Source organism: Dasypus novemcinctus, chromosome 18 (genome assembly GCF_030445035.2).
Source record: "Dasypus novemcinctus isolate mDasNov1 chromosome 18, mDasNov1.1.hap2, whole genome shotgun sequence".
Classification (NCBI taxonomy): domain Eukaryota; kingdom Metazoa; phylum Chordata; class Mammalia; order Cingulata; family Dasypodidae; genus Dasypus; species Dasypus novemcinctus.
Window position 1 is genome coordinate 5,155,420 of NC_080690.1, and position 21,083 is coordinate 5,176,502.

Below are 21,083 nucleotides of genomic sequence, written 5' to 3' on the forward strand. Positions count from 1 at the left end.
TTCCCCCAGGTTTTTTCTAGTACCTGCTTGCATCTTTTATTTACACTGAAATTCATGGTCCATTTGGAGTCGATTGAGTGTGGTGTGAATTGTGGCTCTGATTTCATCCAAGTGGCCTCCTAGTTGCTCCAGCACAGTTTATTTAAAAATCCCCCATTGCTCCCCTGGTCTGGGATGCTGTCCTCATCGTGCACTAAATTGTTGTCGGTATCTGCATCTACCTCTGGACTTCCCATTCCATTCCACTAGTCTTTCTGTCCTTGTACCAGTCCCACACCCTTTAATTACAGAAACAGCATGTCTTGTAGGGCTACTTCTCCTTGTAATTTTTCCTTTTTAATGTTTTCCTGGCTATTTGTGAATGTTTTTCCTGTGAACTTTAGTATCTACTTACATATAATTCCATGGAAAAGCTGGTGGGTATTTTTAATCGGGATTGCATTAAATTTTCAGTGAATTTAGGTAGAACTGATACTGTTATAATATTGAGTCATTCTACCCAAGAACAGGGTGTACCTTTGCCCAAGTATAGTTATGTGTCTTCCCAGAAGGATTTTGTAATTTTCTTCCTGTAGGTTTTACATGGTTTTGGTTAAGTGTACTCCTAAGTATTAACATTTAATCTTCTTGCTGTTCTTGTACATGGGCTTTTCTCTACTATTACATTTTATCCTCTAACCTATTGACTGATTTTTTTTTTTTGGTTTGTTTTTATTTTTCTAAACACTTTACAGAGGTATAATTTCCATACCATAAATCCACCCATTTAAATATACTACTCAATGATTTTCAGTAAGTTTACACAGCTGTGTGCACATCAACCCAATCCACATTTAGAACATATGTGTCTCCCATGTAAGATTCCTTCTCCGCAGTTAACATTGGCTCCTACCAACTCCAGACAACTGCTAATCTCCTTTCTGTTTTATAAATCTGTCTTTTCTGAGCATTTCATGTAAATAGATATATGCAATATGTAACTTCTTACAATTTTGTTTGTGTTGTTTACTATATTACCTTACTTAAAACAGGTCCTGGGAATAGAAGGTCCTCGGTGCACATTTGTTTTACAAATAAAATAAATCTGTACTAAAAGTCATAAGGCTATAGTATCTAGCTGATGTATGACTTACCTTGATTAGTAATTTCGATGGTTTAAACTTTTTTTTTTTTACTTTTTTTTTTCTATTAAGTTTTATTCTAGTAGCATATACAGGCTGATTGATTTCTGTATGTTAATTTACTGTCCTGCTAACTTACTAAATTATTATCTGTTTGTTTTATTATTGATTCTCTAAAGTTTACCAGGTAGTATAGTATAGAAACAGAGATGGCTTTACTGCTTCTTTACCAATTCTTACGCTTTTAATGTATGTCTCTTGTCCACTTGCATTGGCTAATGTTAAGTAGTAGTGGAGATAGTGGAAATCTTTATGTTGTTTCTCAGCAGAAATGCCTCTCATGCCGTCTGTTTCATCATGGTAAGAGATTATCCCTCAGTTGCTGTTTTCTTGAGTGTTTTTCATCAGGAATGTGTTTTGAATTTTGTAAAAGGCTTTTTCAGCATCTCTGGAGATAATCATGGTAGATCTATTAACATGACTTGTGATATCAGTGATGTTCCTAATACTGAACCATTCTTAGATTCCTTGTAAGGATTATAAATAAATTTCACTTGATCATGGTGTAATATTTTTCTTTATGTGGTGGGCAATTCTGTTTGCTAATAATAATTTCTTATTTGAATTTTATTAGTTGAATGTAGCTGTTTGTAGAGCACAGGTTCCAGCAGAGTTTATCAACATTTTTCAGGTAGATCAGCTACCTTTGCAGTTAAATAAAGTGGTAGCCACACAGCCGGTCCACTTCCAATTCGGGAAACTAGGTAGTATCTACTCTAAATCACTGATTCTGTTTGAAAGCAAACTTATCCGTAGACAGATTGTGACTTTCCTGGACAGTTATAATCAACATGTACTAAGCTAATCTGTTTGGCTCTGATAAATCTCTGTTAAAGTGAATTAACATAAAGTCCTCTTTGTTTAGTTGATTTAAGTAGGCTGGAAATCCTTAATAAGATTAAGCAGCCGAGCAGAGTTGCATCCCCTGCAGTAGGTGCTGCCTCCCCAGCAGGTGCAGGAGTGCCTGTTGTACTTTATTAGCGGGGCTGTCTTGGGGCCATGTCCAGTGTGAAGTGCTCATCTCCTGAAGGGCTTCTCACCGATGCAGCCCCAATTCATGGTCGGATCAACAGGAGGGGAAACAGGATTGCAGGAGCCCTTATGTTACCACTTCTGGTGCCACTTGCTCGGGGTCCCACCCCCACCCCCGGTTCATGCTTCTCTCAAAGGTCTCATGGAGACACAGCCAGATCATAAGGAGAGAAGACACGTCAGGCAGAGTTGGCAGACATCTAGACTTGGCTTCCTCTGCTCTCTCCCGCTTGCTGGGAGCTCACACAGACCGTGCCCCCTTCCCCAGTGCCACCTGCACCAACACGAAGCTTGCTGGAGACTTGGGCCAAGGGTTTTATGGAGGCTGCTCATGGACGCCTTCTCTGCCAGCCACAGCTACCAAAGTTTCTGATCCAGAAGCTAGAGGCGCAGACAGGCCCTCCTCAGGAACTCCTTCCTGTACACGCGTGTGCTTGTTGCAGTTTCCTAGTCCTGTCTGCTCTAACATTCTGTTCTCTGTTTCAGTTTGAGCCCCAGCTACATAGATCTGACTGAGTGTCCCTACATGTGGCCTTACTGCTCCCAGCCCATCTACTATGGAGGGATGCCGACCATTGTTAATGTCACGGTCCTCAACGGCATGGGAGTCACAGGACGAATTGTAGAGAAGGTGACGCTTCCTTCAGCCTTGCTCTTGGGCTTTGTGGGGGGTCTTGGACACGGCCCCCAGCTTCTTTAGGTGTCAGTTACCTCTGAAGTGGTGAAAAGAAATGAGAAGAAAGATTCTCTTTGCCTGTCTTGGGGCCTGGGGATGATGGGAGCAACAATTGGTCTGACCCTAAATTCTTTTCACAGTATCAGTATAAACAACCGAATCCAGCTTTTTACTCCTCTTCCTTTGGCATCTTGAGCTTTGCTCTGGAGTTAACTCATCACCTTTCCATCTTCATCTTTACCATCTGCCACCTATAATTAAAGGCCCATTTGTAATTACTTTGTGTGTTATGAACATGTATGACCTTGGTGTTTGGAAGATATGACCTTTTTTGTAAATTTCTTTTTTGGGGGGGGGTGTACCAAGGCCAGAGATTGAACCCAGGACCTTGTATGTGGGAGGTTGGTACTCAACCATTGAGCCACATCAGCTCTCCTGAGTTGGATATTTTTGTTTGTTTGCTTGTTTTCCTGTTTTTAGGAGGCACCAGCAACCAAACCTGGGGCCTACCGTATGGGAAGCAGGTGTTCAACTGCTTGAGCCACCTTTGCTCCCCTAAATTTCAATTTGATCATTTTTTTCCTTCTTACTTACTGGGTTAACGTTGTCACAGCAGGACAGGACAGAAGCACCATTTCCTGCCCCAGCTTACTGATGTGCCCACTGTTTTTTTAAATCTTTTTCAGGACTTATTGGAAATACCTAGTTTTAGTTATCCTTAGCCAGCAGGCAGCGATGTACAGTCAATAATTATTTTCAGTTCTCATATTTTAAACATTTTTAAAAAATGTAATCACATGTACAGCCTGCATATGCTTTCTCCTGGTTGCTTAACATTTTGACGTTTGGCTTAAACAGTTAGGTGGTTTTCAATATTTAGGTTGAAATCTGAATTTGGTCACACTGGGTATGTTGGCATGTAGGATTTTCTTTGCCTCTGAATTATTTCCCTAACATGAAGTCCTGAGTCAGAGGACGTGAATGTTGTTATGGCTCTTGACACATCCTGCTGCTTTCTGAGAGTCACATCAGTCCAGACTGGGTCCAGGCCAGGCAGGGCGATGCCATCCCTGCTGTGCCTGCAGTGGATGCTGCATCCTTGTCTTTGATTCTGTGAGCTTTTAAGAACTGATCTAATTCACATACCATAAAATTCACCCTTTAAAAATGTGCTATTCGGTGATTTTTAGTATATTCAAAAAGTTGTGCTACTATCATCACTGTCTAATTCTAGAACATTTCATCATCCCCAAAAAGAAATCCCACATTCTTTAGCGGTCACCTCCCATTCTAATCCCACCCCACCCCCCTGGAAACCCCTGATCTTATATCTATATGTATGGGTTTGTCTATTCTGGACATTTCCTATAAATGAAATCGTGTAACACAAGACATTTTGTATTGATTTCTTTGACTTAGCATAATGTTTCCAAGGTTCATCTATGTTGTAGCATGTACTCTGTTACTTTTAATGATTAATAATCATCCCTTGCATGGATATACCACATTTTGCTTATCCATCCTTCAGTTGATGGATATCTGGGTTATTTCTGGATGGTACATCTTTCAATATTAAATTTAGAGGGGGCAAAATGGCTACCTTGTTATTGCATATCTTTCCTTATTTGTGAGATGTAGATAATCTTTCTAAACTTGTTTACCAATTGCATTTCTTCTTGTGTGAATTATCTTTTCATTTCCTTGGTTTACTTTTCTACTGGAATTAGGATTTTCCCTACCATTCTTTATCAGATCTTCATATCATAGCTAAATTAACCATTTTGTGTGTGTGTGCAAAGAACCTGCCCACATTATTGTTTTCCATTCCCTTAAGTGTTAGTTACTGTGGCAGTCTTCACAGTTTTGGGGGGATGTGAAAGTTTTACATGTTCATATAGTTGAAACTATCTGTGATTTCTCCTCTTTTTGCACAGATTAGAAACTTATCCCTCCAGATATAGAAAAAGCTCTTAATTCTATTCTCTACTAGTTTTCCTTTATATGGCTTATTAAATATTTTGATTCTTTCATCTGCGTGGAGTTGTGATATGTGCTGTAAGAGATAGAAAAAAGAACTTTTTGCTCAAATGCTGACCTGTGGTCAGTGGAGCATTTATTAAAAATCCCATTCCTTGACTTCTTTGTTAGAGTATTTTTTAATCTCCTGACTCACTTGAGGAGTGCACTCTCACCATCTGTTTTGTGAGGGCAATGGGTAGCTTGGGTTAGTTGGAGAGACGGGTTGATTGCAAAAGCTCGTTTGTTTCTTCTCGTGCTACCCTCTCCACCCTCCCTAAGCCTAGGAGATACTGAAAGCTCAATTGCCTCTCAAGCCGTGCCAACCCTGGTTCTGGGCTTTTCCAAAGCCTCTGCTGGCCCAATCGCTAGTTTTAGAATTTGATTGTGAACTCTTTGCATCCTTGTCATTTTATTTTCAGTTTATGTGAGTCTTTATGCATGTAACTAATTTTTCATTTACATAAGTCCTCAAATCGGGTAAAAGGTTTTTGTCAAACTGTATGTGCTTCCCCCCCTTTATTTTAAATTGGGAATATAAGGACTCTAAAATTGGAGTGCTTTTTAGACTTCCCTAATGGATGATGATATTCCATAGACTATTTTGGTTTTAGGTTGCTCATTATCTGCATATGAATTTTATTTTGCCTTATTTAATGAAACATTTCTCAAAAACTGATAAAAATAGCTTAGGAATTAAGATGATATATTGTTTCCAGACATTTTCTCCCTGAGCATTTCGCTTCAGCTCTGCTTGTTTCTCTCTCCCTGCAGCCTGAGTGGCAGCCCTATTTGCCACAGAATGGGGACAACATTGAAGTTGCCTTCTCTTACTCCTCGGTGTTATGGCCTTGGTCGGGCTACCTGGCCATTTCCATCTCTGTAACCAAGAAGGCGGCTTCATGGGAAGGCATCGCCCAGGGACACGTCATGATCACCGTGGCCTCCCCAGCAGACCTGGAGGTGAGTACCTGCCAGAAGAGAGGTCACCTGCCGGGAGGGGCAGGGTAGGCTTAGAGTGGTCCCAGGGCCTGCAGTGCACCTGCTGAGCAGTGTGGCCGGAAGGCAGGCGTGGCAGTCCCCAGCTCTCTAGAGCCCCCATACTTAGAGAGGGCTCTTCTCTGCTGCTCAGCAGCAGCAGAGATGCCTGTATTGTGCCAGGTTTCAGGCTCGCGCGGGTGGGACCAGAAATCCTAAAATGGAATGGAGGGTTAATCCAGTGCAGCTCTGGTAAGTTTTAGTGATAAAGAACCATGCATTTTAATTTTTCATTTAAGACAAGTCACTGGAATTAACTGTGGTACTTGAATGTTGCTTTTGGAAATTGTTGTGTTCAAAACATGTAGATTAAATTGATAAATAAAAATGGTGTTTTAAGTTACAAAACCTGGAGACTTCTTTTGGGCAAAGGGGGCACTTCAAGTTTCTTTTATTTTTTAGACTTTTTTCCCTTTATCAGAGAAGTTGTGGGTTTACAGGACCAATCGTTCATGAAATACAGGATTCCCATGCACCACCCCATCACCAGTACCTTGCATTGGTGTGGGACATTTATTACAAGTGATGATAGCTCTTAATTAATGTACTCTTAAGTATAAGTCCATGGTTTAACTTAGGGTTCACTGTGTGGTAAACATGGATTTAAAAATTTTTTTTAATTCTGTTACTGTATATATGATCTAACATTTTCCCTTTTAATCGTGTAATTCATTGCTCTTAATTGTATTTACAGTATTGTGCTACCATCACCATCATCTGTTACTGAAACATTTCTATCAGTCATTCCAGATACGAACCCTGTATTTTTTTTTTTTTTTTTTTGGCAGTGCTAATGTGTTTTATTTTTTTTTGTCTTATTTTTTTAAATATTACATTAAAAAAATATGAGGTCCCCACATACCCCCACCCCTCTCACCCCACTTCTCCCCCCATAGCAACAGTCTCCTCCATCATTATGAAACATTCATTGCATTTGATGAATACATCTCTGAGCACCGCAGCACATCATGGTCATTGGTCCACATCATAGCCCACACTGTCCCACATTCCACCCAGTGGGCCATGGGAGGACATACAATGTCCGGCAACTGTCCCTGCAGCACCACCCAGACAACTCCAAGTCCCGAAAATGCCCCCACATCTCATCTCTTCTCCCATTCCTCACCCCCAGCAGCCACCATGGCCACATTTTCTTTGATTACTAATCACAATAGTTCATAAATAGAATATCAGTAAGTCTACTCTAATCCATATTCTATTCCTCCATCCTGTGGACTTTGGAATGGTTGTGTCCACTGCACATCTATATCAAGAGGGGGCTTAGATTCCACATGGATGCTGGATGCAATCCTCCTGCTTTCAGTTGTAGGCACTCTTGGCTCCATTGTGTGGTGGTTGACCTTCTTCAACTCCATGTTAGCTGAGTGGGATAAGTCCAATAAACCAGAGTGTAGGAGCTGAAGTCTGTTGAGGCTCAGGGCCTGGCTATCATATGGTCAGTCCAGAGATTCAGGTCTCCTGGGTATATATTAAACCCCAGCACCAACTATAGTTCTGGCAACAGTAACAGGAGAGGCTTGTGAAAAAAGATCACATCTGATTCGAGCTCCATCACACAGAAACACAAACTCCAAAGAAGGGCCAACTGACATGACACTAACTCCATCTGCCATGTCCATAGAACCTGTGGGTCTCTGTAGCCCTCAGAAGAACCAATACAAGGGGTTGTATCTACTTTATCTTTCTCTGGGACTCTGCTGAGGTGTGCATAAGGACAACCCCTCTGATAACCTCCCGGCTCTTTTTGAGGACTCATAGCCATCTAAACTCATTTGTCCTTTCCGTTTCCCCCTTGATCCAGGTCAAAAACATTTTTAACTTCTGGTATTATATGTAGACTGAGATATTCTGCTGGTCCGAGTTGACCCTTTTATTCAAGGTCATTTTCTAGTTCATCAAGTATCATCAGCTGGTACTTGGTAGTAATCCCTCAGCACCAGGGAGGCTCATCTCCGGGAGTCATGTCCCATGCTGGGGGGAAGGCAACACATTTATATGCTGAGTTTGGCTTCGAGACTGGCCACATTTGAGCAACACAGAGGCTCTCAGGAGATAACTCTTAGGCACCCTGCAGCTCTAGGCCTTGTTCTTATTTCAGGTGCACAGGCTCACAAGCATAGTCATTAGTATCACGGGCTCATTGTTGGACCTTCATTCTTTTTTGGTCTTTGCTGTTGCACTTGGGGGATTGTTGCTGTTCCTTTAGGGACTGTGATAGAGCTCCCCTGGTTAGGAACTCAGCACTCCCTCAGTTGTTTTTAATTGTATCCACTATGAAAATATCCAAACATTTTTATGTACCCTGGATATATGCCCTGGAGAACTCCCTGCCAACCATGTGTCCCCTGTCAATAACATCCCACACCAGTATTCCTCCACTGCCATTGTTGAACCTCTCTGTGATCCAAAACTTCCTGAAAAGTGAAACCCAATATATTGCCAGGTTCCATTAATAGTAAAATGGAATATAGTGATGAGTTTGAAGGTTAGATATAGAATAAATATTAATTTGGAAAAATTACAGTAAAAATAAATTGGGGTATCAAAAAATTAAAAGATGCAAAAGCTTTGTTTCTGAAGTTTTACCTTCCATCACTGCAATAAGTATTGCCCTGTATGCAAACCCTGTATGTTTTAAGCCTTAACTTTCCATTCCCTGTCCCCACCCTGTCCCCACCCTGTCCCCTGGTAAACCTGTATTCTAGATTCTGACTCGATGAGTTCCTTTATTTCTCCAGTCCAAAAATGGTGCAGAGCAGACTTCAACAGTGAAGCTCCCAATTAAGGTGAAGATAATTCCTACTCCTCCTCGAAGCAAGAGAGTTCTCTGGGATCAGTACCACAATCTTCGCTATCCACCTGGCTATTTCCCCAGGGATAATTTAAGGATGAAAAACGACCCTTTGGACTGGTAAGCAGCTGTCAGACCCAGATGCTTGCCACCTGCCCAGCCCTCCACAGTGGGACTCCTGTTTGGGGAGTCAATGTTGCTTATCATCTTGGGGTGCCATGACCTCCAGGACCCCTAGACTTGGTGGGTCCTTTATCATGCTCTGAGAGCCCCTGCATTTCTCCTGTGAAGCTTGTCACAGTTGGAATGAAATCACTGTGGAGGTCATCCTTGCCTTGCCCTCCTCCTCACGTCCCACCTTGAATCAGGCTGTCAGTCCCCTGAGCTCCACCTCCAGATTGTCACCCAAGGCCTCCTGTATCTGACAGCTCTGCCCCTGCCCCTGCTCTCACCAGGATGGTTTCTGCAGCCTCCTGACAAGCGTCACTGCTCCCAGGCTCGCGTCCCTTGGGCCACTCTGTGCATGGCAGCCACAGTAACCTCCTTCGCCTGAGTCTGGATTGGTAGGCAGTGCCACCGTGGCTGCCTCTTCAAACTCATTCAGACTTCCACACAGCCTCGCTTCTCGCCGGTCCTTCCCGCCCATGTTTGCTGTGCGACTTTACTCCAGCGTCACTGTGCTCACCTGGCTGCCGGCCAGGCCGCCTAGGAACGCAGATGGTTCCTAGCAGTTTACGTGTGTGCAGCGCGCTAGGGTTGCGCTTCACAGCACGTTAGAAAACATTTCTCTGGCAGTTTCTTCTTATTTTATCTTCTTTACACATATGCCATGCACATGGTTTTCTTTTATTATCAGTTTTTATATGTCTAGCCCAGAGAAACTAGGTCAGTGAGGGCCAACCTCACAGACATCCCAGGCCTTCCCTGTGGTTCTCTAGCTCTACCCCTTCTGAGACAGAAGGGCCCCAGCAGTGAACTCTGTGGCTAGGCAGGCCTTATTATGAGGAGAAGGTGCTTGTTCTGATGCCACGGCCTACTCTCTTTCAGGAATGGTGACCACATTCACACCAACTTCAGGGACATGTACCAGCATCTGAGAAGCATGGGCTACTTTGTGGAAGTGCTCGGTTCTCCCTTCACGTGCTTTGACGCTAATCAGTATGGTAAACAGTGGCGATGTGTTGTCCCGTGTGCTTTCCGCTGCGGCTGCTTGTTGGTTAAGTCTTTAAAAGGTGTCTCGGTTGGAGGCCTGCGAAGGGAGCCTCCTTCTGGCGCCTCGTCCTTGTGAAGGGCAGGATGGGCTGCTACAGCACGCTGTGCTTTCCTGGTTGGTCGCGATGGTTCTCTTGTTCAGCTAAAATGCAAAGCTGTCAGACGGGGGACTAGGACATTTGTACTTCTTTTTTTTTTAAGTTAAAAGAAGCTCTAGTACTGTTTTGCTCCTTCTCAAATCAGTGACAAATCTTTACGTTAGGCATCACAAATGGAAACCAAAGGCCACAGTCAGTTGGTCCCTGTGCATTGTGGAACCTGGTCCTTTACTTTTCACCCCTTTTTAAGGTGGTACAGGGGCATGAACCAAAACCTTAGGAACTGAGAACTAGAGATATGGACCCCAGTGAGACGCTGGGTTGGAACTGTGCTGCCCTGTCGTTCAGAGACGAAACTCCTGGGGCCTTGGCCCTATGTCCCCAGGAACCCTGCTGATGGTGGACAGCGAGGAGGAGTACTTTCCCGAGGAGATTGCCAAGCTGAGGAGGGACGCGGACAGCGGCCTCTCGCTCATCGTCTTCAGTGACTGGTACAACACGTCCGTTATGAGAAAAGTAAAGTTTTATGATGAAAACACAAGGTACTGATAGGAGCTGGAATCTGGATAAGAAATGTGACTTTTTGGGAATTAAATTCTACCCAGCAAATAACTGTCGTGACTATTTGACCTGTGGGTGGTGTTTTCAGTTAGTGTAAGTAAGATGCTTATGGTTCCCAGTGTGAACACGGAGGGTTCGTTATCTTTTCCTGTTGGACTTAGACAGTTGACCTTTATGTTTTGTTTAATTCTTTTCTGTCCTCCCTTCTCCGCTACTGAATTGATGCAAATTTAAATGCTTTAGAGCCTGTGAATTCAGCTTTTTAAAGTTTTGTTTTCTTTCCTTATCCTTCCTGCGTCTAGGCTAAGCAGTCCTAGGAGGTATCTTTCAGTGAAGTCCTGATTTTCACGTCATATAAATCGCTTTAAGTGGACTTTTTTCTATGCATGGGTTGAAGCAGTTGACATTTACAGTATGACTCAGGCCCGAGCAGCTAGTGTCAGCAGTGGCCTGAATGTGTGGACTGGTCGTGGCAGGAGAGAGGGAGTTTTTGCCTGAACAGATGAAATGTAGATGGTGGCATGTTAATTCTCGGTGTCCTGAGAGCATGTGCACCATGTTGTCACTTTCACAGGCAGTGGTGGATGCCAGATACAGGAGGAGCTAATATCCCAGCTCTCAATGAACTTCTCTCCGTCTGGAACATGGGCTTCAGCGATGGCCTGTATGAGGGAGACTTCACCTTGGCGAACCACGACAGTAAGGGCTTAATAGCAACAGTATTCTGGGAGTGTCCGAGCTGAAGACGTGTATATTGAAGTCTTGAGTTTCCAAGTGGTGGAATGATAATGATCCCTAAATGAGCTATGACCTGTGGGGAGAACTAGTCAATATTTTCAAGAGGTGTATCCGTAAAACTTTGTGTTGACTTCTCTAGTTTTGTCCAGATTTTTTACATTGAAATATTTTCTGTAATATATTCCTAATTTTAGGGCCCCCGATAGATTTTTTATACACTATATATATTCCCAAATAGCAAATACCTTGTAGGTTCTTGGTTATAAAATTCTGTTTATGCAATAAGTTTGCATATCTCATGTAAGAAGCTTCCCCACAGATAGGTTTTGGTAGCTAGTTTTTAGAATATCTTGAGCATCATTATCAGTTATTTTGTTGCTGGTCCTGACATAAATTGTTTCAAGTCTGACAGCTCTGACTTACAAGATCTGTTCAGTGAAACCTTAAGTCAATAAATATATATATATATATATTTTTTTCTACTTCAATTGAGAGGTATTTTTTTTTTAATTCATTTTGTAAAAATATTACATTAAAAAAATATGAGGTCCCATTCAACCCCACCACCCCCACCCCACCACTCCCCCCGCAGCAACACTCACTCCCATCATCATGACATATCCATTGCATTTGGTAAGTACATCTCTGGGCATCTCTGCACCTCATGGTCAATGGTCCACATCATAGCCCATACTCTCCCACGTTCCATCCAGTGGGCCCTGGGAGGGTTTACTATGTCCGGTGATTGCCCCTGAAGCACCATCCAGGGCAACTCCAAGTCCCAAAGGCGCCTCCACCTCTCATCTCTTCCTCCCATTCCCCATACCCATCAGCCACCATGGCCTCTTTTCCCACACCAATGCCACCTTTTCTCTGTGGACCTTGGATTGGTTGTGTCTGTTGCACCTCCATGTCAAGAGGAGGCTCAGATTCCACATGGATACTGGATGCAATCCTCCTACTTTGAGTTGTAGGCACTCTAGGCTCCATGGTGTGGTGGTTGTCCTTCTTCAACTCCATCTTAGCTGAGTGAGGTGAGTCCAATAAATCAGAGTGTAGGAGCTGAAGTCTGTTGAGGCTCAGGGCCTGGCTATCCTATTGTCAGTCCAGAGATTCAAATCCCCTAAATATATCTTAAACCCCAACACCAACTACAATTCCAGTAAAGTAGCATAAAAGTCTTGTGAAAAGAGATCCCATCTGAGTCCAGTTCCATCACGCAGAAACACCAGCTCCAAAGAAGGGCCATCTGACATGGCAGTGAACCCCTTCTGCCATGACCATAGAACCCGTGGGTCTCTTTAGCTCTCAAAGGAACCAGTACCTGGGGTTGTATCTACTTTATCTGTCTCTTAGACTCTGCTCAGTTGTGCATAAGGGCAATCCTTCTGACAACCTCCAGACTCTTTTTTAGAGACTCGTAGCCATATAAACTCATTTCTCCTTTCCATTTCCCCCTTACATTAGGTCAAACAGCATTTTAAAGTCATGTTATTATATGTAGGCAGGGATATTCTGCTGATCCGCATTGAACCTTTAATTCAAGGTCGTTTTCTAGTTGAAAGAAAAATATATATTTTTAACTTGAATTTTGAAGTAATTGCTTGTATTTTGAGGGTGACAGGCAATAGCAGCTCTTGAGATTAAAAATAATTTTTAAAAATATATATAATTTCTAAATAATGTATGTTGGGTAAATGATTAGCTGTTGAAACAACTGTTCCATATTTCCATGTTCTTATAAAGTGAAACAATTCTTTTCTAGTGTATTACGCATCAGGATGCAGCATTGCTAAATTTCCAGAAGATGGCATAGTGATTACGCAGACTTTTAAGGACCAAGGTAAGGGATGCTAGTCATTTGCTTCTTGGGTTCTTTTCTTTTTTCTTCTCTTCTTCCTCCTCCTCTTCCTCTTCCTCTCTTCTTCTTTTGAAAATAACGGCTTTATTAAATATATATACCATCCTTTTAAGTGCAAAATGTACTGGTTTTTGATGTGTTTACAAAGTTGTGCAGCCATCACCCCTGATTCCAGAATGTTTTCATCACCCCCAAAAGAAACCTTGCACCATCAGCAGCTTTGGTTTCTTTTACATTTATTGCAGTATTATTTGCTTATACTTACTTAGGCAAGAATAAGGGCTTGGTGGGTGGGATTGGTATATAGATGGATAGTAAGGCAGCCTCTTGCAGATAATCTGAATATATATATGTACATAGTAGTAACTCCTACAGAATACACCTAAGTCCTCAGGAGAGGGGCTTTTGAATATTAGTGTAGATAGATTGTTTTCCTTCAGAGCTGCTTGACGTTTTTGTTACTGTTTATGAATCGTGCCGTTTCTGTGCGCGGTGGTTCTGTGATCTCACTAAGAGGTCTGCCTTCTCCCAGGAAGCCTGGAGAGCATGCCTCTGCTTGGCAGAGGAACAGGCCGCCGTCAGCCTGCCCTGGGTGGAGGACAGCTGGGCTGGTGGGCAGCAGGCAGAGGGCGCTCCAGAGCCATGATTTAGTGCCTTTGGTGCCTGGCAGGAGTTGAGATATACTACAAAGCAAAAACGAGACTTGTGAAAAGTGACGAGGTGCATCCGCTTCCTTACTTGGCCTGCTATTTCTGTATTGCAGAACAGAGAGGGCCCCTCCACATTAATGTTTCCCGTAGTCTGTAATTGTAAGTTGACGGTTTTTCTAGTTGAAAATGATGAAAAGGCAGCACTTCTCATTTGTGTGTTTGCAGCTGCAAGGTCAAATTTATTTTTAGAGTCTTTACCCATTTGTATCACCTGGAAATGGTTTTTCCTTTCATCAAAGCAAGGTCAGTCAATAAATGGATCTGTGTTTCCTAGGGTTATAGTTTAACTTGAAGCTCGTAAGTGTTGATGTCTTCCCAGTCACTTGGCACAGTTTACACTGGGACAGTGATTCTCCCTAAAGTCAGTTTCTCCAGGACAGTGTCATTTATAGTACTAGGTACATGCAAGAGGTTAAAGCAGTGGTCTCCTTGCTGGCTTGTTGCCATCTGGTGGCTCTTTGTTTGGCAGATGGGGTGGGGGAGGGGATCAAATTTAGGGTTAAGTAGTTATACTACAGTCTGAAAATAAATCCATTACCTGGAAATTCCTCCCCACACACACACACACACCTTTTTTTTCCCTTTATTAGAGAAGTTGTAGGTTTACAGAGCAATCATGCATAAAATACAGGATTCCCATACACTAGCACCAGTACCTTGCATTGCTGTGCAACATTTGTTACAATTGATAGCACATTTTAATAATTGTACTATTGATTAAAATCCATGGTTTAACGTAGGGGTCACTGTGTTGTATAGTTCCATTGTCATTGTTTGTGTGTGTTTTTTGTTTTTAATAAAGCTTTTTATTTCCAAAAAAAGCTTTAGTTGAATAATCTTTGGTATACAAAAGAGAAATTTGAGAAATCTGGGTTTTGCCGGATCAGAAATGACCCTGTTGCCAGAAACAGAACCCCATCAGGCCACAAGGCCGTGTGGCGTGCTCTTCCCCTTCTCGCTTTCCGCTGCTCTGTTCTCTCCTTCTGAAGGAAATCTTGACTCTCTCCTGCTGAGGTCCTAGGGGACTACACATGGAGAGCATGAAATGTTGCATTTTTATGGCCCAGCCGTTTTAAATGTTATTAAGACAGCACATGCCAGATTCTGATGAAGTTGTCTGTCATTTTCTAGTGCCGAGGAAAGCACCTGCTTTAGGGAAACAGACTCTTAGATCACAAGGCACAGGGTGTGCCTGTGGCATTTACATGTGTTTTACTTCTGACTACATCAAACAATTTTTGTTGTCTATTTGGGCAGAGGTAAGAAGGCTGTGCTCTCCAAGGTTCTGCTGCTGGAACATTTGTTTTTGTGAGATTAATATAACAACAAGGACCTTAAACTAAATGTCAAAATGTTATTTGGACATACACTTTAAAAAGTAGTTCCACTTGTCATAGTTTTCAGTAATAAAACACGAAACCTGAGTGTAAGTATATACATAGTGCTACCCATAGGGCTGTCTATGTATTTAGCAAGAGCTGCTGGCTGTTTGCCCTTGTATATGCAGTCTAGAACAAGAGAGGACAGTGGTGTCGGTGGCTTTTGTTTTTGTTTTAGGATAAAAAAAGGAGAAATGACAGTGACAGTTTCAAGGCTGGGAACCAAATGCTATGTTCCAGCACTTAACATCAAATTTTAACATTTAACATTAAAGAGGATGGAATTAGTGAATTTTGCTAATACCCAAATTAATGACATTTAAAAACATCACTTTCCTTATCCTTAAAAGTTTGTTCTGTTTGGACGGAGAATTAGACTTTGCTGTGATTTTACATTGGTCAAATGAATTAAATCTCAGGTTAATTAGCAATTTAAAATAATTTGTAATTCTTTTCTCAACAAAAATTCTCAGTGCTCTTTTTGTTGTCTTGTTTTAGGGCTGGAGGTTTTAAAGCAGGAAACAGCAGTCATTGAAAATGTCCCCATTTTGGGACTTTATCAGATTCCAGCTGAGGGTGGAGGCCGCATTGTGCTGTATGGGGACTCCAATTGCCTGGATGACAGTCACCGCCAGAAGGGTAAGGACGGGTGGGTGGCGCAGAGCATGTGGGCTTCCTCGAGTCGCTGGCAGGGCCTTGCTCCTGCTTGCCCCGGCAAGGAGCTGGCTAGACGCTGAAGAAGCAGGTCCTTGTCCCCAGGGACAGCGGGGGAAATCCCACTTGCTTTGGTTGCTCGGAATTTTTTGATAGGTTTCTAAGTTTGGACACATTTTAAAAAATGAAACGGCTTTTGCAGGCTGCAGTTCCTTCCTCCACCTTCATCCTTACGGGCGCCCCTCACCGGCGTGCTGGCGGAGAGACCCCTTTCCTGGGCTTCTGCCCCTCGGTGCCTTCCCTTGGCCCCGCTGGGACTGTCTCGGCACTGCTGCAGGGGGGCGCCCTCTGCTGCCCCACCCCGTTCTTCTTTCCAGGCTCTGGCTGTGCAGCTTCCACATTTTGCAGCATTGAGCCTGGTTACAAGCTGTTTGTTTTTCTCATTTGGTAAAGGAGGAAATGGAGTGGTGAAAGTATTACATGTTTTCACCCAGTAAGGTAGCAGCAAAACCAGGAACAAAACCTGGGCATCTTAACTCAGGAAATGAGAACTTGGGGGCGGGGGCAGAGTGAAAAGGCCTAAGTGAAAAGAAAACGAAGCTGCTAGGGTGACCACGTGTCGTGCACCACTCTACCTTCTCGCTCTGAGTATAAGCGGCTACACTTAAAGCATTTTATATAAGTCCTTAGGATGTAATTGGTTGTTTTAAAAATCAAAAGGGTTAGTGTGACTGTTGAGAGAAGATTCATGTTTTATTTACAGGAATTTTCCTCTAAGACTTGGGCTCTCCTGATAAGTCTTTGTTAAAATTTCAAATGCTTGAAGAGGTGGTCCTAGCCCTTACATTTTCCGATTGCAGTTTTTAGGGTCTCTCAGGGGCTTTAAGGACTTGATCAGAAGTGCTCGAGAGAGCAGACCCCATGGTGTTTTTGTTTTCCTCTAAACCCAGGTCTGTCCAGGTTAGTGTCCATGGTCCTGGAAATGGGCAGGCATGGAAAAGCCAGTGGACACACTGGCTTTAGGTGGAAGCTGCGGACAGCAGCTTCAGCTCCATTGCCTGGCTCTCGGAACAGGCGTTGCCTGTGGCCCAGGACCTAGAGTCCCATCTTGTCCCTGAAAAATAACTGCCCGTTCTCTGCGTTCATCATTTGTGCATTTGGAAGCCCCCTGACATGGACCCTCCCCTGCGGTGGCCACAGCCGGCCCCGGCCTGCCCAGGAGGGCTTTCTCCTCTGCCTCATAGTCCCTGTCTCGGGACCTCCCTTCACCCTGTGGGTGTTGCCTGGCCTTGGTCTCTGGGTGCCTCTCTCTCCTCCTTCATGAGGGGCCCGGAGCCAAGGGTGGCGCTTGGGCAGTTGGTCCAGGAAAAGTCGGTGCCAACGCCGCCCGGAGCACTGGGCCACCAGGACCGAGCCCCAGGGTCAGTCCCGATGGACTGTGAGGGGGGTGCTTGGGCGCTAACCTTTCAGGCTGCAGGTTCCTCACAGCAGGGGAGCCTGGACCATGTGTTTATTTTGGCCTGAATCTTTCACCTTCCATTCCCCTCCTCATTTTGGGTGCTGCCTTTCTTTTATCTTCCTACTGAGATTCCTTTTTTAAAAACCTTCGCCCCTCATCAGCCCGCTTGTTAAACCCACAGATTGCTTTTGGCTCTTGGATGCCCTCCTCCAATACACGTCGTACGGGGTGACCCCCCCCAGCCTCAGTCACTCTGGAAGTCGGCAGCGGCCTCCCAGCGGATCAGGCGTTGTCGTTCCGGAGCGGATGGAAGGTAAGTGGGCCCAGAGCACCTCCGGGTACTTGGATCAAGCTCACATGATGCTGCTTCAGGGTAGTGTGTACCTGCCAGAAAACGGAGCCAGTTAGCCTGCGCCCGGGTGTTTTTGTAAACGATTGCAGGCACAATAGCTAATGGCTGGGTCCCAGCTGACTGGGTCCCATTGACAGAGCCGGCACTCACTAAGAGCCTGTTGAGTGCCCGGTGCTCACCTCACACGGCTTCTCATTCTGCTCCTTGCCCTGCTTTCCTCAGGGAGGAGACTGGCCCCTGGAGGCTCTCAGCCAGGCCAGCGAGCATTTCTGAGCACTTTCCAGGCACTGTCCCTGGGCTGGGACTTTATGCGAATTCCCCCACTAAAACCTCTCACCATCCTCGTGAAAATAGATGTTATTCCTAGTGTACAGATGAAGAATCGGAGGGCCAGAGAAATTAAGCCATGGCTGGGGATCCCCTAGGCAGCTACGCCATGGAGCATGCTGGGCACGCAGCTCCAAGGCCGGGCCAGCGACATGGGGCAGAGCCCCTGAGTGCCTGTCTGGCACAGGGCTGGTGGCCACCTCCAGCTTCCTGACAGCAGGGGATGCGAGCTCATGGGCCCTGGTCTACTTTCCAGTAGCCGCGTAAGAAGTCTAAACAGATGAAATTCACTTTAGTGATAGATTTTAGCTCAAGGATCAAAAGTGATTGCTGGAGCTCGTGGCGCTAACCCGCTTCAGCTGCTCTGTGGCCTCTGGTGCCTGGGCCGGCGGGCAGTATTAAGGGTGCAGATCTAAGAATTGGAGGGAACTTGGAATTTCTAAAATGGCAGGTTGGTTGGCTGGTTTGGGGTGTTTTTTTTGTTTGTTTGCTTGCCTGTTTGGGCCATGGAATTTAATACTTCAGAAGAGGAAGACTTTTACGTGGAGGGGGTAGGTGTACGGGTTAGGTCCCCGGGTAGCCTTGCACTCGTAGCTGACGGTCAGTGAGGGCTGAGCAGCCAGTGCCCGCCCCCTGCCGGCATGGGCCAGGGACACCTGCTCTGATTTCCTCGCTTACCTTCAGCTGTGAAACACAAGTGGCCTGGGAGAAGCCCCTGCTGGAAAAGACACCTGGAAGCCAGGTTAGCTGCACGCAGCCTGGCCCCGACGGCAGGGGAGCACAGGGACGGGCCAAGACAGGCTTGTTCGTCCTTGAGTTTTAGTAACGACGGCGGTTTCCTTTGTCACGGCCTGTGCTGACTGCAGGGAACCACCTTCACCGGCACTCCAAGGTGCTCGAGGCCCACCTGGGGGACCCGAAGCCGCGGGCTCTGCCAGCCTGCCCACACTTGTCCTGGGCCAAGCCACAACCCTTGAACGAGACGGCTCCCAGGTCAGTGTTCTCCCAGGCGGTGCTGCTCTTCCTGCAGCATTTATGAGTCGTTGCTCTTTTTTTTTTTTTAAATAAGAGAGAATGGAATTTTACTGGCATCATTCTTGAATAATCAGGTCTTCTGACTTGTCATTTTGGGATGGTTGTTTAAATTAGTGAGCCTCAATACGACGTTTAGAAGTAAGTTTTTTGGTGGTAAAGCTTGAAAAGTGCTTTCGATTATTTGAAGTTCATTCAGTTCAGTTGCTTCTTGTTTAAAAAGCTGTGACCCAGCAGGGTGGTGCGCCTTGAGCTGAGGCGCTGCCCGTTCGTAGGGAGTCGAGCACTGCCATCGGGGCTGTGCCCTGTCTGAGGCGGTGGAGCTTATCAGCTACAGAGCAGCCTTTTCTTGCCATGTATCCCGGCAGCGGAGGATCCTCTGAGTGCATTCAGGGTTCTGCAGTCAGAGCCTGGATGAGGGTGGAGCTGCATGTTGGCCCTCTCCAGAAACAGCTTATGCAACGGCATCCCATAACCTCCCCCTTGCCTTCGCAGCTGTGTGTGGTGCCCATACAGCCCCGCCTGCTTACCTAGCAAGCCTTCCCTCCTGACATGTCCTTTCCGAAGCCAAAACTTGAGCCCCCTCCTGCGGTTGCCTCTTGGGGCCGAGCGAGTCAGCTTGGCCTGCTGGTTTCTGTCTCTCCAGTTCTCTCCCCTCTTTCTCTTGCTGGCACCCCTGGCCTGAGCAGGACAGTATCCTGTTCCTTCATGGATATGGGAGCTTTTCCTGATGAGAGGTCTTGGCATGGCAAAGCAGGGACCAGTGTCTGAAGGAGAGCTGTTACTACCAGCCTCCCTCCCCCCAGCGACTGCTGCCCGAGCACAGGCAGAGCAGCCTTCTCCCTGCTTGCCAGGCAGGCCCTCCTCAGACACGCCAGCAGGGGAGGTGCTCCCAGTCTCCCCAGGGCCGGCCGCTGCCTGGCCATCAGCCCTCCCCGTTCTCACCCACAGCAGTGTCTTGTGCCTTCTCCTCTCCCTCACAAGGCTGCCTTTCAGTTGTGCCCTTTACTCAGACCTCAGTGAGGTTTCAGCTGTCGCTGTGGCCTGGGGGGTGTGGCAGGGGTCAGAGGGGGGCCATGGTCGAGGCTGTAATGAAACCGCAAAGAGGGTGCGTGAAGGCAGGCATCAAAGCCTTCTGCCTCGCCGTCGTCATGGACAGAAAGCGCTAGATAGACCACTCATGAGGTGCCGGGTGTCTTCATGGGGAAAGTGGTTAATAGAAGGCAGCAGAAGGCCTGGCTCTGCACGTTGCCTTCCCATCAGCAGTCCTCTTCGTGAGACTTTTATTTCTGAGGACTTTGTCATTGTAGGTCACAGCCCATCTTGTAGAAAAATCTCTGATAAGTGTCCATTTTTACTTCCCACTTACTTATAAGTGCTCATTATCCTATCATTCAAACCAGACTTTCTATTCAGGCACGGTCAGCAGTTCCTATTCAGTGGACAGTCAGTGTCAGCTAAAGTTCCAGAAACCCAGCTGTTCTCCATGGTGGAGTTCAGGACGCTGAGACACAGATAACAATATCCTTGGGTATTGCCTGCACTTGTCATATAGTCCATCAGATGCCGACCTGGTCCCTCGAGAATGTTGATGCACAGCTCCCAGAATTTGATTTTTTACTATCATGCTCAGCAATTCCTTCCAGCTACACCTATCAGGCTTCACATTTATCTCTCGTTTTACATCTTGCTGGAAATTATTCTCAGTCCTCTGAGACCTGGATCGAGATACATTCTGTATCTCAAAATGAGATTTGAGACTTCATGTTCAGCAGCTCTAGACCGCCCTTGCAACACCCGGGACATCCCCTTGCTCGTGCCTAGCACGGCTTTCCACGGTCGTGTCTGTGCCCCAAGGCCGGGAGCGGTGTGTGTCCTTGTAGGACAGGTGGCTGCAGCAGCAGCCAGGCCAGTGGGAGCCCACGCCCAAGGTGACACTGCTTTC

General features: G+C 45.3%; 1 protein-coding gene across 2 annotated transcripts in view; it reads left to right on the plus strand.

The window, feature by feature from the left end:
* Positions 1-21,083, plus strand: part of MBTPS1 (membrane bound transcription factor peptidase, site 1) — a 58,957-nt gene that overhangs the window by 34,377 nt on the left and 3,497 nt on the right. For both annotated transcript variants that reach the window (XM_004470882.4, XM_058279648.2), the window contains exons 12-21: positions 2,700-2,844; positions 5,680-5,868; positions 8,703-8,875; positions 9,803-9,918; positions 10,451-10,607; positions 11,201-11,325; positions 13,130-13,207; positions 15,813-15,953; positions 17,609-17,740; positions 18,973-19,099. In XM_004470882.4, the coding sequence (XP_004470939.1) occupies positions 2,700-2,844; positions 5,680-5,868; positions 8,703-8,875; positions 9,803-9,918; positions 10,451-10,607; positions 11,201-11,325; positions 13,130-13,207; positions 15,813-15,953; positions 17,609-17,740; positions 18,973-19,099 (1,383 nt within the window). The remainder of the gene's footprint in view (positions 1-2,699; positions 2,845-5,679; positions 5,869-8,702; positions 8,876-9,802; positions 9,919-10,450; positions 10,608-11,200; positions 11,326-13,129; positions 13,208-15,812; positions 15,954-17,608; positions 17,741-18,972; positions 19,100-21,083) is intronic.